At 39.8% G+C, this 18047-nt stretch overlaps 1 protein-coding gene across 4 annotated transcripts; it reads right to left on the reverse strand.

The window, feature by feature from the left end:
- Positions 1-786: 786 nt before the first annotated feature.
- igsf8 (immunoglobulin superfamily, member 8) lies at positions 787-17253 on the reverse strand. Of its 4 annotated transcripts, none has more exons than XM_028576879.1 (8): positions 17124-17253; positions 16362-16523; positions 13085-13465; positions 11170-11631; positions 6715-6893; positions 5816-6068; positions 5041-5499; positions 787-3442 (listed from the first exon to the last, which is right to left on the reverse strand). In XM_028576879.1, exons 2-8 carry the CDS (start codon positions 16414-16416, stop codon positions 3315-3317), a joined length of 1917 nt encoding a protein of 638 aa, XP_028432680.1. In that variant the 5' UTR covers positions 16417-16523; positions 17124-17253; the 3' UTR covers positions 787-3314. The 4 variants fall into 4 exon arrangements, with proteins under 4 accessions (XP_028432680.1, XP_028432678.1, XP_028432679.1 ...); XM_028576877.1 differs by having other exon boundaries at positions 16362-16527; XM_028576878.1 differs by lacking the exon at positions 17124-17253 and adding an exon at positions 16707-16927.
- Between the last annotated feature and the right edge of the window lie 794 nt (positions 17254-18047).

Genomic DNA, 18047 nt, shown 5'->3' on the forward strand with positions numbered 1-18047 from the left:
AATTAAATGAAAGCGGTCATATGCGATATTGAGCATGTAATGAAGCCAGTATAGATGCATCAAGATTATTGCTCAACCATCAGGCTTTCTCACTATACTGTAAAAGCCTCCATGACTTTGGCTCAGCTGGGAGGAGGCCTCGGGGAAGACCCAGGACTAGGTGGAGGGATTATATCTCCAACCTGGCCTGGGAACGCCTCGGGATCCCCCAGTCGGAGCTGGTTAATGTTGCTCGGGAAAGGGAAGTTTGGGGTCCCCTGCTGGAGCTGCTCCCCCCGCGACCCGACACCGGATAAGCGGACGAAGATGGATGGATGGATGGACTTTGGCTTAGTCTTGCAGTTTAAGTGTCCAGTGTTTTTGTTCCGGGTGAGATCATGTTTTCTTCTTTTTGTGCAGTATTTCTATCAGGAATTTCTCCCCCCAACAAGAGCCATGTACAATATATTTATTAGGACCTGGACAATTGTTCTGCCTGTTAAACTGTCCATAACTGCATCACAAAGTGCTGAGAATCAATCAACTTGAGCTGAAATACAAACCTCTGCTTGGCTGGTCCTAACTTGGAAACTGCAGCAACCACAAGATATGTTGTGTTTTGTTTTTTTCATACTAGATAGATGGAAAATATGCTCAAATAGCACATGAACACTTCAGACAGACTGGATTATTTCCCTCCACACAGAATGTCCTGCAATACCTCAGCTGTCTCCAGATTTCGAGGTACTATGCTGAAAACAGACTTGTCTTTAGCAGTAGAAAATAAAGTAATAAATAAAACCAAAGTGACATTATTAATCCAGAGTGGTTTATTAACTGGCAGGTTCGCCGAAGCACCATAAGAAACGATGAGCATTAGACCGCCTCTTTATATTTCGATGGCAGCAAGATGTATTCAGTAACAGTGGTACTAAAGCATGAGTAAACAGTCCAAACAAAACATAACACCTTCATGAAAGGGTTTAATATATCCTCAAACATAAGCACTACTTAGACAGCAGCTTTTACATTTTTCAACAGCTGGCTGAATTTTTCAGGAAACAGAAATTGAAAAGAATCGAATGCAAGCCACACTTACTCAGTTAGAAAATGAGAGAGGGGGAAGGGCAGAGACTGCAGCCATAAACAGGGATTAGAGATGAACACGCAGATACCTACTTACTTTCATCTGAAATACCAGCCAGCCAGCACTGTGCTGCTGCTACTGCTGTGCCTGTGCTGTGTGTGCACATGCATCTGTGTGCAAATGTGTAATCATGTGGTTGGTGGGTATGTGGGGGAACAAATCAGCTTTGAGTAGTTGATCTGGAACAAAGTGGCTCAGGAAGCAAGCAGAGTTGTGATTTTATTCCCTAATGTTCGTGAACATTTATAATCGGGGGTTAGAGCGCACAGGTTTGGGGAGGACAGGCAGATTTAGAGGGACTCTCAAATCGAAAACCCACCAGGACACAGAGACAGACAGCAAAGACAGACTGATACCATATGTAAGTAAGTACAGCATAGCAGAAAAAATGACCTGGAATAATTGCACGTTAGAGCCAAAAGCTGAATACAACAAATGTTACTTTCTTTCTCCTTTCCACGAACATGTATCTAACTTTAAGGGATCACACAATGTGGGCACGCTCACATGACCAAACTTTTTTTAAGTGTTACTTTGGACAGGAAAAGGAGGATGGATTTCACTCATCAGAGAGTAGACACAGTAAATCTGTCCAACAGATTTCTGTGGGCTAGCAGCAGGGGCTATAGTCATAATAAGTCTTGGCTGCAGAAATATGTGGCTTGAACCACATGACTATGATAGTGAGACTTGACTAAACGATCAGGTCATATGCGCTGCTTAGGAGATTTTCACCTTGGGGATAAGTAACCCAAACAGTGTGAACAATAACAGTTTTTCTGTTACTTAGTGTAACAAACAGGGGATTCTTTTTCACAGTATTGTTTTTCTGTCTCAGTCACAAGAGCAAAGAAACCATAAATCGCACAAAAGAGAAAAAACACACACAAAAGTATTCACTCAAGTACAGCAAAGAAGTGACTTTTAAGCTGGAATAAAATCAAGTCAAAGAAGGATGCCGAGGGGCTTTGGTCCCAGTCCCATTTCTGTCCAAGTGCTTCAAAAGAGGAGAACAGACTGCTGCAGAATGTTAAACAAAAGGTGCTTTGCCAAAGACAGCATAGTCTTGCTCACATTAAGAAAAATAAAACAGCTAAACTCCATACAATATTTACATTTTAGCTCAGTGCATAATGGATATCTCTTCCATTTCTCTTTGTCAAATCTAAAGTCCGTATAGAAATCTCACTTCAGCGTGAGGCATCCCAGGCAAGGAATGCATTTGTTTAGAATTGGTACTCAATTGGTCTTGGCATCAGAAAGCCCCGAGCCAGCGGCTTTGTTAACATGCAGAGTGGTGGAAGGTCCCTACTCATATTACATTTCTGGAGGCTGAACTGCTGCCATCAGCATTCATGTGACTGTCAGTGGTGGTAGTGCTAGAGGCTTAACCATGCACAGACATTTAAACATGTAATAAAAGAAAAACATGCAGTTTGAGGGAAGAAACAACTGGAACAATATTAACGATTTTTAAAACCACAGAATATTGTTTGTGTGAAGATAGAACCATTACTCTATGTACTGTAGGATGGTCTGCATTACCAGTATTATACAAAACATCTGACAGCCTATGAAACCATTTGGTACTTTGATAGTTTAACAATCATACTATGACTTCTGAGGGGGCAGTTTTCTTTTCTTTTCTATAGAAACAATACTTTTATGGTATCAACAGGATTCCTCACATCTGAGAGACTCAAAACAAACCTGCAGTACCTCCTTTACTTTTGACCTCATCACAAAAATCTTGCGAATCTTGTGTATCTTTACCCTTTTCCATTTGAAACAGAATGACAGGCTGGGACAAAGGTGGGTTAAGCTTTTACTGTTAAGGTGGAAACAGACCCAAAAATGTGTAAGTCTTTGACCACTAGGGTTCATTGGATGGGAGATTAAAAAAATCTAGATTATTATGCCTACTGGTGCGTGATGCAGCAATCACTAACGTGTGTGTGTTTTCAGAGAAGGTTCAGATATAAAAATATGAGAGAATATAAAACAGAATCTTTTGGCATTGATTGTTAAACAGGTAGGTCAAAACACAGAAAAATAGGTAACAGGTTGACAGTCATTTTTCACTTCATTTTTGTTGAGAAGTTATTTCTTTGCATTTCCATCCATTGTGTTCTGTGCATCACCTCTTTGCGGAACATTCAGACTTCAGACAGGCGGTGACAGTGGACACCTATTTTGGGGTGCGCTGCCTTGCCAGTCGCTTCATGAAGCAACAAGTTACTGTCGCTATGATGAAGATGCCCACAAACAAGGCAGAGGAGACTCCAATAACCAAAGGGATGAGGAGGAGGTCAGCAGCTGGGAGAAGAAAAAATGAGAGAGAAATTTGTAAAAATTTGTAAAAGAAAAGAGAGAAATATATGCATTAGGCTACATTCAGTAGAAAAGTGTCATTTAGGAAAAAAAATTGGATTTGTTAATTGGTTCAAAACAATACAGATAGACGTTTTATATAGTACTTTAAACATTCAGGCAGCACACATATTGATGAAAAGCAAGTTAATGGACTGTCCTGCTGGATAAACTAAAAGCACAGTTTGCTCTGGTGATTCAGTCCTCTAGTGTCGGAAACCGATGTAGAACAGAGAGAGAAAGTCCACAACTAACTTTGCTACCATGTTTAAGTGTAAAGATGATCACTGCGCTGAACATATCTCTGTTGGGCTTCTGACAAATGTTCTATAGACTGATTAACTGTGACGTCGCGCTAACACAAAAATCTATTGCTGGTTTGGGTGGTGTCATTTTCTTTAGTCTGTTGGCCAACAGGTAAATTAGGTCTCCAACCTAAGGTTAGTGAAAGTGTTGACATATGAAAGCAACAAGCATTTTAGATGAATGAGAGGAGATTATATCCAGTTATTTCTCGTCCCTGTTTGCTCAGCGTGGTGGTTAAACTGTATGTACGGGATGCAGGAGTTATTGTAAGTTATTACAATTGATTAATTGTAATTGTCAAGCAAAAATGCCAAAGATAAAATAGCGTTGGGGTTTGGAGTGTTAGTTGGACAACTGGGGAAATCCTAATGGGCACTTTTCACAATTTTTTGACATATAATAGATTAAACGATTAATCGAGAAAATAATCAGCAGATCAATTGAGAAAATGGTCCTTAGGGTCCTTGAGTTTAGAATTCAACCGAATTAAATTGCAGAATAGAAACAAGTGACAAAGTGCATTTGTACATATTTAAGATGTAAACGCAGGGGAACCATGCCCTGCTTTCTGCTAGGGAAGGATGTAGAGAAGAATCAATCTGCATAAAATGTACCGACACTTCTCAAGGTCGAGAGTAAATGTTTGAAAAGTACACAGGCTACCCTCCAGCTTGTGATCTAAGGTCAGTGGTGGAAGAAGTATTTAAATCACTAACTTAAGTAAAAGTAGTAATACCACAGTATAAAAATACTCCATTTCATTACAAGTAAAAGTCCTGCATCCAAAATTTCACTTGATAAAAATATAGAGTATTATCAACACAATGTACTTAAAGCAACACTAGAGAACTTTTCCCGCTTCGGTCCCCCACCCAAACACAGTTCATCTAAAAACACACTGCCCACACAAAGATGACACCGTGCTGGTTTAAAATCGGCAAAGAATCCCTTTAAGCACATCATTTCGATCCTCCTGTTCGATTCCGGGACCACCAAAATAAATCTGAATAGGGAAGGTGAAAGAGCAACACTTGCCCCTTAACCCTGAATTGCTCCAGTGGACAGCCGACAGATCAGCCTGTAGTTGTACTGGGCAGCTTCCAGATGTGAATGTGTTTAATTGTGGGAGTGGGAAGGAGAGCCATGCTCGGATAGTTCATAAAGTGGGTCTATTTTTAATCTGTTACATTTCTCCACAATCATATGATCATTACAAAACATCCTTGGGAGACTCTTACCTCTAGCATACAGGTACACAGTCACTGGATTTGACTCTGCTTTGGCCCCCGTGTCGTACCAGAGTCCATGTGGGTCCTGACCCCACGCCTGGGCATGACACGCATACATGCCCTGATCATCCATTGTTGCTGCGTGGACCCTCAGTCTGTAGCTGATAGCTGACAGGCGGTCGACACTGACCTCGCTACCATTGGTGTAGATTTCTGCAACACCATCGTACCTGAGGCTGGCTACCAGCCTGGGTTTTTCTTCCACAGGGGGGTCTGGGAGAGTAACATCAGATGCTGGGCTCTGTTCCTTCTTGATAACTCGTTCAGGGATTGGCCACCGCAGCCACTGCACCTGTGCCTGGGCGGGACCTGTGGTTGTCACGGTGGCGTTGCAGATCAGGGTGATGGTGCTGCCTCTTTTTAACAGGGGGCCTCGAGGGAGCTGAGCCACAGCTGCAACTAGCACATCTGTAGAGGGAAGTGGTACATTCAAACTGTTTATAGAGGGTAAACTGAACTTCTATAAATATGAAGAGAATCAAACCACAGATTCCAGTTTGGGCAGTCCACCTTGAGAACTGGAATACTACACTAACTTATTATTTATCCCTGATGTTCCGCTTTCGGTAAAAAAAGCATTTTTCAGAAAAAACTGAAAGTTTTATAAATTTACTAGAATTTCTTGGACCAAACCAACAGAAAATGTTATCAACAGTAGAGAGAAAAGGGGAATCACTGATATATGAAGCCTGTGTGTCACTGAGGACGTGAGTACACCTCTTACCTTTGCTCTTGAGGTTCACGGTGACTCCCTCAGACCTCTGGGTGAGTGTTGCAGGAGTAGCGGGGCCAGGGTTTCCTGTTCCAGCGTACACACTGACCACACACCGATACACCCCTGAGTCTAAGGGCCTGGCTGAGAACAGCTTCAGAGAGTACTTCCCCTCAGCCACTTTCTCCAGAGAGCCCCCGCTACCTCGGCTGAGGTCGTCCCCCCAGCTCACAACACCGTCTGGGCTCATCCGGGCCACCTCCACCTTAATGTAAAATACAATCCGTCAGTATGTGTTGGATTGTGAATCGAAATGTGATTTATTTTAGGCAGTTTGCTAGAAACTGTGAATATTTTATCATTATTGCAGACAGTTGCCTAAAGTGTTGCCAGGATGATAACGTTGATCAAACGCCAATGTCATGAAAACCATAACGTCAATTTTATGACTGCTGCTGCTGTTTGAAAGCCAATTCTCAAGTATCATTTATCAGAACTTTGCCTCCAGCACTTGAATGCACCACACATGAAAATATTTGAAATCTATCTTTAATGCAACTTTGACAGAGAATAAATTGGACTTAATGGTGACTGTGATGGATTACCCACGCAAATCTTTTGCAAACTGATTTTCATATTGCACTGATTTTAAAAAAAAAAGTAATAAAATTAAGAAAGTTTTTTTTTGTTTTTTTTTTAAACATAGGTATTACAAACTGATTGAAATATTTCACATTCCCTCTTTCGATGATATGTGTTTGTACAATTGATGCATTAACTTACATACTTAAGCCTCAGTTATACTGTGCCAGTGCAAAACAAACACCAACACCTCTACATTGTCCCACTATATACAATCGCACACATTGAGCAATATAATATAAATAAGTCAGCAGAATGAGACACAGTACCTCAACTCCCCCGGTCCCAGTTACATCGCTGCTTACTGATCCCCTCTTCATCCACTGAACCAGCAGGCCCGAGTTTACTTCAGACGGCAGCCCCAACACCTCACAGGTCAGCATAAGAGGGGAACCAACTTGCAGGGTCACCTCCCCTCTGGGTGAGGATGTTATACTCAGAGACTCCGCTGGTGAATTAAAGAGGTAACGGGAGACAGCTTAGTAAAAGTGAAAGTACAGGAAATCCTCTGTCATGGAGCACAGTAAATGTCTTCACAGGAAGCAATATAAAAGGAGTATCATTTCATCGGGAAAGCTGGAGTGGCCTCTGTAGTACATTACATATGTATTGCTCAGGTTAAAATGGATTACCACCTCAACCACAAAGCAAACATTAGATATTGGTTATTACAGCATGTAACAAAATGGAACACAATAAAAAAGAATTATTATATTAAAAAATTATATTTTCTGTATATAGCCTACTGTATTAGATTTTCCCGATCAGTGACCCCCAAAAGTGTTACAAAAATAAATCTGAGGACTTTTTAGACTTTAACAATTAGTCTAAAAAAAGTGAGTGTGCATCAGTTTTTCTTTTTTTTCTTTTTTTAAGACTTTCCTCTAATCTTGATTACATGTTGGTTGAACTGACACACTATAGATAGATTATATGCAATCAGTGATGAGCGATCACAAGAAAATATTACTAACCTGATGCACACTCACTTTTACAACAACAGAGAAATAATCAAAAACCATAAACTATAATACAGCATAACAGGAATTCCCACTATGATTGTAATAATGTTATTATATTATAATTATATTAAACTTGTACTGCAATTTTCTATTATTAATCAATGAAAGAGAGACTTGCATATTGATGAAATTACTGTGTGGAGATACAAATAAAGCATAACAGCAACTTTGTGTAATTAATTAAAGGGGTTTTGATATTAATAACCTGGTATAATTAGAAGATATAAACACTGGTCCATTGTGTGAGCGAAGTCACATTTAACACTTCTCTAGACAAAGATCGATCTAGAATAATAGACACATTATTTATGGAAACAAAAGGAGACTCATCAGACTATTGTATTAGTCAGACAACAGGGGCCAGAAAATACAGAACTAAATAGTGCTGGTCAGCGAGTGTCGGGAAAAAAACAATGCATGCATTAATGACATTCAATGCTTCAACTTCTGCTTCAATTTTATTACAGAAGAGAAACCAATTGACCTAAATACATTTTAGTTCCAATACTTATTACTAAGAAGTTGTTTTTACCTCATCAGCAACATAAAAAGAATAATTATAAAAAAAATGTGGTTACAATAATTCAATATTAAACTTACACACAGTATTTTCCTATGAGTAAACATATTAAAAATATACAGTGCTCAGCATAAGTGAATACACCCATGCTAAAGTTGACTAAAAAGAGGAATAAATAAAATCATCTTTTGGAAATTGATCTTAATGCCTTAATTAAAAAAAACGAGGAAAAATTCAACCTTTAAGGACCCCAATTTTCTTTGTGAATGAATAATGCATCGTAAATAAATAAATGTTCTTCCTTAAAAGGAATACGCCACAGTTTGTTGAAATAGGGCTTATCACGGTCTACCCTGGCTGTAGATAGGTGGGCCAATGCATTTTTTGTCTCAGTGCAAGTAATTAGGTTGTTTTTTTGTCTTTGGTTGGCTCACTTTTACTCACAACATGCTAACCGGCAACATTCCCTTCACTACGCTAAGCTAACTAGCGGCGGCGCTGCCGGTGTTGCACCGGACTAAAACGATGCATGCACAAAAAGTGTGTTGGCCCACCTATCTACAGCTAGGGGAGACCGTGATAAGCCCTATTTCAACAAACGGTGGAGTGTCCCTTTAAAATACAGGGGGCATAAGTAAGTACACCCCTATGTTAAATTCCCATAGAGGAAGGCAGATTTTTATTTTTAAAAGGCCAGTTATTTCATGGATCCAGGATACTATGCATCCTGATAAAGTTCCCTTGGCCTTTGGAATTAAAGTAGCCCCACATCATCACATACCCTTCACCATACCTAGAGATTGGCATGGTTTAATTTCAGTTAGCCTAATAGCTGGTTTGATTTGCATTGAGAGATGATTTTATGTAAAGCACCCCATGCCAATCTCTAAGTATGGTGAAGGGTATGTTAACATAGGGGTGTACTTACTTATGCCCCCTGTATTTTAAGGAAGAACATTTATTTATTTACGATACATCATTCATTCACAAAGAAAATTGGTGTGCTTAAAAGGTGCTCTAAGCGATGTTGGGTGACATTATTCTTGTTGACGTTCAAAGTATTTTCAAACAAAACGAGACTAGCTCGCCCCTCCCTCCTCCTCATCCCGTCCCCTCTCCTCCCTTCCGTGCTTCGGCAAACTTTATTTCTCTTTTTCCCTTAGGTGGGCCAACTTTAGCATGGGTGTATTCACTTATGCTGAGCACTGTATGTATGTATGTATGTATGTATGTATGTATGTATGTATGTATAGTACAGGCCAAAGGTTTGGACACACCTTCTCATTCAATGCGTTTCCTTTTTATTTTCATGACAATTTACATTGTAGATTTTCACTGAAGGCATCAAAACTATGAATGAACACATATGGAATTATGTACTTAACAAAAAAAAGTGTGAAATAACTGAAAACATGTCTTATATTTTAGATTCTTCAAAGTAGCCACCCTTTGCTTTTTTATTAATAGAGGGGAAAAAATTCCACTAATTAACCCTGACAAAGCACTCCTGTGAAGTGAAAACCATTTCAGGTGACTACCTCATGAAGCTCATTGAGAGAACACCAAGGGTTTGCAGAGTTAGCAAAAAAGCAAAGGGTGGCTACTTTGAAGAATCTAAAATATAAGACATGTTTTCAGTTATTTCACACTTTTTTGTTAAGTACATATATCTATATGTGTTCATTCATAGTTTTGATGACTTCAGTGAGAATCTACAATGTAAATAGTCATGAAAATAAAGAAACACATTAAATGAGAAGGTGTGTCCAAACTTTTGGCCTGTACTGTATGTATGTATACACACACACATATACATTATATTATATATACATACATACATACACATATACATACATACATACACACACACACACATATATATATATATATATATATATATATATATATATATATATATATATATATATATATATATATATATATATATATATATATATATATATATATATACACACACATATACACACACATACACACACATACACACACATACATACATATTATTGTTACGGGGTTTATGCTGGAAGCCAAGTGTCTCTGCTGTTAACTTTCCTATCCAAGATGTAAAAAATATTTTAGGAAGCTGTTCTCACAGTAATGGACACATCAGTCTGACAGAAAGATAGTCATCCTCTTTGCGGGCTACAAGAAGCCAAGGTGGGAGGAAAGATTACTTAATCCTTCAGATCTACACAAGCTCTTTAGAATTTAAATTGACCCAAGCGGCAGCCAGCTATCGACCGGTCAAATCCAGCTGGATAATCAGCAAGAGAGCTTTTCAGTCAAGCGGTTTGACAGCAGACATCATGAACACAAAGTGAGTTGAATTTAGTTAGTTAGAATAGTTTTAGGTTCTCAAATGTGAGAATTTGCTGTTTTTCTTAGTCTTACATTATAGTAAAATTGTATAGTACAACAATACCAGATATTTGATAAAGTCACCTTGGGCTCTAAGTATTGTGATGGGCATCTTTCATTGTTTTATAGACAAAAAGATTAAATGATTAATCAAGAAAATAATCAGCAGATGAATCGATAACGAGAATAATCGTACTTGCAGCTCTAATAGTAAGATGTCCATCCATTCACCCAGCAAGGGAGGACAAACCCAGCCATCCAGGCAGCTAATCAGAAAGCACTTAATCAGCCAACAAACTAGGCAACAACTTGACTAGAGATGTGTATCCAGTTACGTGTTTAATCAGCCCCCCTACCTAACTAGTTGGTACACTGCTCTGTCAGCCATTCAGTTGAGCTGTAAGTAACACAAACATTCAGGGCTTTAGCCTGAAATCTGGAAAGAGTCCAATGTACTACATTGCACTACAAGTCCAGGCCGACTGACGTCACTGAGAAAGCATATAGAGTCTTGAACTGACAAGTACAAACCAAACTTTGACTGTTTTGCTATTGTTGTCTCTGGTTTATTCTGTAACTGGAGCAACCAACTTTATTTGATAACAGTGTTTCCACAGCGTGCTGTAAGATTTGATTACTACCTTCATTATCCTTCAAATGTATGTTGTTTAAACAATGATCACTGAACAAAATAATGTGCAATATGCTTGTTGCAGTATGACTATGGCATTTGCCACATGCTGTCATATAGTTTTGGCAAATGTTAGCCTAAATAACTGGCACAGTTTCAAAGTCACACTAACCTAGTTGCTGAACGGTCAAGTTGCCAATATCCAGTGTCCTCTGTGCTATCTTCTGCCACGATCGATCAGGGTCCAGAATCCACTGCGTGGCCTCACAGAAATACGAGCCGGTGTCGTCCGGCTGCACCGCTCTCATCTTCATCACGTACACATCCTGTCCAGCCTCCCCGTTCCTCTTCTCCAATGTGATCTCTTCATCATTGTACCGCTTCTTGTACAAATGTCCGGGGACGACCCCCAGCAGCTTATCAATGGAGATAATCTCTCTAACGGTGCTGACCACCCCTCCTGCTCCACTTCCCAAACCCTCTCCATCACTACGCTTCCCAAACATGATTGACAGATGGGTGAGCTGCTCCGATTGGATGCCGGCTGAGCATGTCAGCTTTAATTCAACCCCCTCTGGCACAGGCTGGCCTGCAAGTACGCGGGAATAGCTAATCTGGAGTGTGTCAGGGATCACTGCAGGTGAACAAAGAGACAGAGACAGACAATTACATTACAACAAGAGGCTACAGGAGCCAGATGGGAGGAAAAAATATGTCAAATTTAATTTCTATTGCTTGTGTGCTGTTGAGACATTTATGTTTAGAACACGAAGGCAAATCATGAAATGGGTTGCTGAGAGTGACTGCAAGCAGTTTACCACCTTTAGATTTGGGCACTAGCTTTGCCAAAGAAAGGGGGATTAGCTGGCTATGATGAAGATAACACACTTTAGCAGCAAAACCTACACCCAGCATCTTACAAACACAAACTTAGTGGTACACAAGGTAGAAACAGAGTTGGTAACCATGTGGAAAATTGTCAAAATATGTTGGATAGCGTGAGCAAATGGATCTTCGTAAATAGAAAGAGTAACAGAAAGAAAAGATCCAGATGGCAAGTATAAATAACAGCTCAGACATTAGGAATGTCATTGTGCACCAAGTTAAACACATAATAATAATTAATAAATGTCATCCATCTGGCTGACATAGTGCAGAGTTGCTGATAGCATCTTCTCATACGGTAACCCCCATGACAGAACTGGAATACAGTTTGCTGGTTTCCACTTTACGTCACAACTGAACTATGATTGAGTTTGGGACTAGGTTTGGGAATTGTTTGAAAAAGTTGCAGTCGTAGTTGGTGATATAATACAAGGGTTTTGGTACCGATACCTAAACAATTATTTTCCAATGCATTAGTGTTATAAATATTTACATGTTTTCTACAAAAAAACCAATTTCAATTAAGAAAAGAAACCAGTGTTCTCAGATGTTGAATGTTGTTTGAACATAAGCAGCCGTACAAGAACCTAAATAATACACTTAACTCAGGAACGATCTGATCAAAGAATAAGTTCACATTTATTTCATGCATTTTAATATATTTATTGTATCTCTGTTTTCATATCTTTCTAAAGGTAATGTGACTGTTAATATTCTATCAATTCTACTCAATCATTCTGATCTCATCTGTATTACTGATCCCTGCTTACTTTCTTCATCTATTTTATGTCGGTGTTGTATGTTTTGTGACCTCTGTTATACGTTCTATATACTGCTGCTGCTGCTGCTGCTATCTTGGCTCTCCTGTGAAAGAGAATTCTAATCCCAGAGAGGCCCCTCTGTAGTGATATCTATTTATTTTATGTTCAACAAATCCCACAAAAAGACTAAAACCAACAATGAATAGATTTTACTAACAATTATGATGCATCTTATTCCTGTGTGCCATAGAACTCCATTGTTCCCCCCAAAACTATTCAATATATATTCCATTTCATTCAATTGTATTAATAGTGTCAAATTATAACAGAAGTTATCTCAGGACACTTTCTAGATAGTGTACATCTATACCACATATACATTTACAGAAACCCAACAATTCCCCGAAGAGCAATTGCACTTATTACATATATCTCTCTTACCTTTGACAGGCACTGTGGCGCTGTAGTTTCCCTGGTAGGTGCTGTCTGTGCTGGGTGTGTAGCACTCGTACTTCCCCTGGTCTTCAGCCCGGAGCCTCTGGATCACTAGCCGGACTTTATCCCCTGAGTCCCTCTCCACCCTCACCTCCCCACTCCTCACCCGGGCCTGGAAAGGGGCGTAAGGGAAGCCCTTGTCCCTGGTGGACACCACTCCCATCTGCCTCCCAGCAGCATCATCCCTGTACAGGAACCACTCAAAGTCCTGCGTACGTGGGCCTTCGTACCCTGATACAGCGCAGGGCAGGGAGAGGGGGAACCCTGCGACGCGGTAGAGGGTCCCAGCAGGAACAAATACATCGCGACACACAGCGTACTGGAGCACTGTGAAAGAAAAATTGAGAGACAGCAAGAGTGTGAAAGATGGTGACGAATGGGCAGGAGAAATTGGAAACAATGTCAATTTCTGTGGGTCACAGTATCAACGTGCAGCATGTTTGGTACATAGACTCACAGATCAATATCCTGAGCTGATGATCGGCTAACAGGGAATCAATACATTAAACAGCATAGGAGAAAAAACACTCAAGCTGGGGCTAGGAGTGGGCCAGCTTCATCTGAATACAATGACATTTTTTATAAATGAAATACAATTCTCTTAGTTGGATTCCTGGCATAAATTATTATTTGGGTAACAGTTCACTATCAAACAGAATAAACCTAGCTTGTTCTCTCACAGTGCTACATTGAGCTAGTTTCAGCTGAAACTGGTTGTATCTCACTCCAATACAGGGAAAATAACATTCAAAAAGTGCTAATGCTGTGAATAACAATAATTATTTTCGTTATTGATTCCAATTCCAATTATATTCTCAAAAAATTAATGAATCGGTCTATAAAAAAGGTCAGAAAATATTGATATGCTCATTTTAAGATCCTCAAGTTTTAGTGTGAGCAGCTGTGTGATTATACAGTATTTAGAAATGTTAAAATACAGCAAAAACGGAAGGTCACTGAGTGCATTGTTTTAGAATGAGCTGAAGTTAATATCTCCAAACTTCCAGGTTCAAGCATCATTGTATTTCACTGAGTCTCATTGTCTGGCAGCATACCGCACTTCCCCTGGAACTCCTCTGAAATAGCTATAGAGCTCGGTTACTGAAATACTGAAACCTTCTTTCAGAAAAAGGCACTGAAACTTCTCATGCCATTACTATTCTCTCATGATAAGGGTATGTACATAAAGTAATAAGCTGAGAAGAGTAATCTGAGACGTCATCAAGCATTGTTTTTCGACTGGCTTTACAGACTTGATTTCTTTATAGATCTGTATTATTATTTATTTATTTATTATTTAATACACACATTTCTGGTCATTTTAACCAACTGATGAAGAGGCCAAATGATAACAAAATGGACATAAGATAAAAGAAGAATTTAAGAGTAGCTCTACAACAAACTATGGAAGTTGTGTACATTAAAAACTAGGGATGCAATGGTCTTTTTTTCGATTCAGATGCCTTAACTCAGGGCATTAGCTGATACCAAGTAGCAGTGCTCTCTTTTCCCCCAAATTAAAAAGCAAAAAGAAGAAACACTGATTATTTTATAAGGACATTAAAACAGAAACTGTATTTACTGTGGATTGGTCACATCAGAGGTGAGTATCAGAATTCCTATTAAAAACATGGTGTAAGATAATTAAATAAATTCAAAGCTAGAAAACCCCAATAGCTCACGCAAGTTGAGATTGATATAACTGGATATGTATTGACATTTAGTTATTAAAGTGGACGGCCAGCCAGAGGTCACATAACTGATCTCTTAAATATCTTATTACATATTGTGGGAAGAAACCATAAAAAAAAAAAATTTACAAGTGGTGCCAAAAGCTGAGAAATAAACTCATCATCTCAAAATGCAAATAAGAGGTAATTATCCCAACATAACAGCCAACAAACATACACCCACAAACTGACACTGAAGAAAGGATCAGCACCAAACTAACACACACCCTTTAAACCCTAACCTAAAGCTGATCAAACTACCTGAACAACTCGAAATACTAGATGGGTGTGTTTTGGCACTCCATGCCTGTCTGTCTGTGTCTGTGTGTGTCTGTGTGTGAGTGTGTGTGAGTCAGACCTAAAAACAACTGGAGCTTTCTCACAGGCTGAGCTACGGCCCGATAACAACACGCCCATAGATAATGACATGGGAGACTAGTGGGAGACTTAAGCGGATCAAGTCCTAATTAACATTGGGCTCAGACTGATAGGGCTGGGAGACACCGCGGCACGTGATAATGCTCAATTCTGTCTGGAGTAGAAACTGTGCAAAACGGAGAAGCCCCAATTTTCTTATTAAGAACCCAGATGCATGTTGGACCACAGGACTGATACAAGGAACCCTGTCTATTTGGTTATTAGATACGATTCATAGAATTAGTATTAATGTGAGCAGGGAGATAAATTCAATTTCACATGTTATGTATAAACTGTTTGGTCAAAAAATGAAGAAGATTTATCTAAAATGTGAGGTCATCTTTATCTTTCTCTGCTTGGTATGGTTGAGTGTCATATTCTAAAATAAAGTCTTATTTGTGTAGTCGTGCTGACCTTTTCAGCATCTTTGTCACCCTTTAAAGTATCCAACATTCCACACTTTATTGCCATTTCAATCACAGCTGATAGGAATTTGCTTTTGGTGAAGTAACCTAAAACAAAACACACTAAGGAGATAAAACAAGTGATAAAAACTTAAAATGATAGAAGTCAAACAATAAAACTAGAGGAACTAAAAAGGGTAACAAAAAAAGCGTTGTGTAAATAGCTTAATAGCGGTCCTTGATGTTATCACTTTTGCTTGGGACTTCCTGGATGCCACCAGGACCTCATTTTTATTGGCCCAAAACACCTGTTTCTCTAACACAACCAGCTCCACATCCATCAAATAGCCCGTAGTCCTCAGTGCTTTTTGTTTGATAGTCAGTGGACTGTCCTATCTGTCACTTTTGCATTTGGATTGTTATGTAATCAAATTGCAGACCACAGACTTGCGATAACGTGTCCCATAGAAGCTGCCCTAGGTTTACATGCACAGAAAAAGGTCCAACTCATGAGAATAAATCTGTAAAGGATATCTAAATGAATAGTCGGACTGGTCGGTCAGAAGAAACAATCATGCAAATGCATCTCCATATGTGACAGATGGCGAGGCGGTTTTAGCCATTGTGTGCAGAGCAAACAGGTACAATGCAGACTGCACGCGCTGTACTCACCCCAGTGTAGAAATACTAGCAATGCTGTTTTCATCGAAGCCATCATGGTCCTCATCTCCCCCCTCCACGATGTCCTGATGGATTATGTTGACTCAGATTTCTCTCTCCGTGTTGCTCTGAGCGTTTATCGCCTATCATACTTCATCCCGCCGCGGAGGCCAACTGTCTTGAAAAAACGGAACGACAGACATGATCGGATTATTTTGTGAAGGAAAATAAATGATAACGTGCAACAGTAGCAATACACCGATTACACAGAGAGGAGAGAGTTAGCGCCATCAGCTATAACTGCAAGGCGGATGGATATTAGTAGGTGTAAACGGGCAACGCTGCAAATTGAATCACCTTTTTCATGCACTTTCGCATCTCCGACAACACACCGTCTGCTCCATAGTTTCCCGGTTTGGTTTTAGATTATACCGCCTCGACAAGCATTCCGTCCAGCCCAGAGCCATAGAGATATATCTTTCTCTATCACTCTGGTCCAGCCCAGCCACGGAAGGGTTGGCGTGCGCGCGCGCGCGCGTGTGTGTGTGTGGTGGTGGAGGAGGAGGAGGAAGAGGAGTAGTAGGAGTGGTTCCAAAAAAAGGAGGAGCATGCATGCAAAAAAGGCCCCATCCTGAGAGAAAGGCCAAATTGGTGCCATTGGTCAAGAAAGCGACGGTGACATTTTGAACCAATGATAATAGAGTGTTGTAAAGAGGTTGAAACAGTAACGTCAAACCGCGAGGGGGCGCACATGCAAATATACTATACTTTTACCATGGTGAAGTATTTGCAAAAAAGCCCTTTTTCTGCAGGAAAGGAGCCACCTGGACAAGCGAGTCTGGAGCATCAGCTGGCACACAATGCTGGCACACCTGTTAGCAAAAACGGATCCCACTATGGCCACGCCAAGTCCCGCCCTACGAAGCAGCTTGATTGGTTGGGGTTAGTCATTTCACCTCGAGTGGTCTGGCCAATAGTAGCTATTGAAGGGCGGGTCTTGGCGTGGCCATAGTGGGGAAAAAAATATCGCCACCTGGTATTAATTAGCTGTTGTTTGGCGCCTCTACTTGCTCCTGGCGGTAAAACGGAAACTGCTTAAAGCTGCAACAATGTCTCTGTCCTTTTCAGGTCTGGAAATATAATACAAATATTCATGTTTTAAAAGGCATCATTGCTGCCAAAACTGAAAATTAAAATAGAGACTCTGTGGATAATAGAGTAGCTACTCCCAAGTGTATCCATTCTATAATGAAATTAAATGGGAAATTGAGTTTACATTGTCATTTTCAAATTGGCAGACAGAACCTACCTAACAATGCAAACTTGTTTTTTTTTCTATTTGAATTGCATGATTTTATCTAATTGCAAATAAAAAAATAAAATGACAATAGCAGTTCAAGAGATGCTCTGTCACTATACCCATCAAAACCAGTACGCAGGATACACATAATATTCATTTGGCTGAAGTCAAAGGAAATTATTCTACTGTCTGATTGATAATCAATCCAAAATAAAGGCACAGTAGGTACAGTACAAAGCACAGGTGTTAAATAACAAAATGAATGATGGCTGAATCCCATTTAGGTGCTTCAGTTTCAGGGTCCTGGTGTTGTGCATGGCTTACTGTCCCACTGTTGTGGCTTACTGGGGCAATAGAACAAAGCCATTGTTAATGTTATTAGTAACACCTGCTTTTCT

Source organism: Perca flavescens, chromosome 4 (assembly GCF_004354835.1).
Source record: "Perca flavescens isolate YP-PL-M2 chromosome 4, PFLA_1.0, whole genome shotgun sequence".
NCBI classification, from domain to species: domain Eukaryota; kingdom Metazoa; phylum Chordata; class Actinopteri; order Perciformes; family Percidae; genus Perca; species Perca flavescens.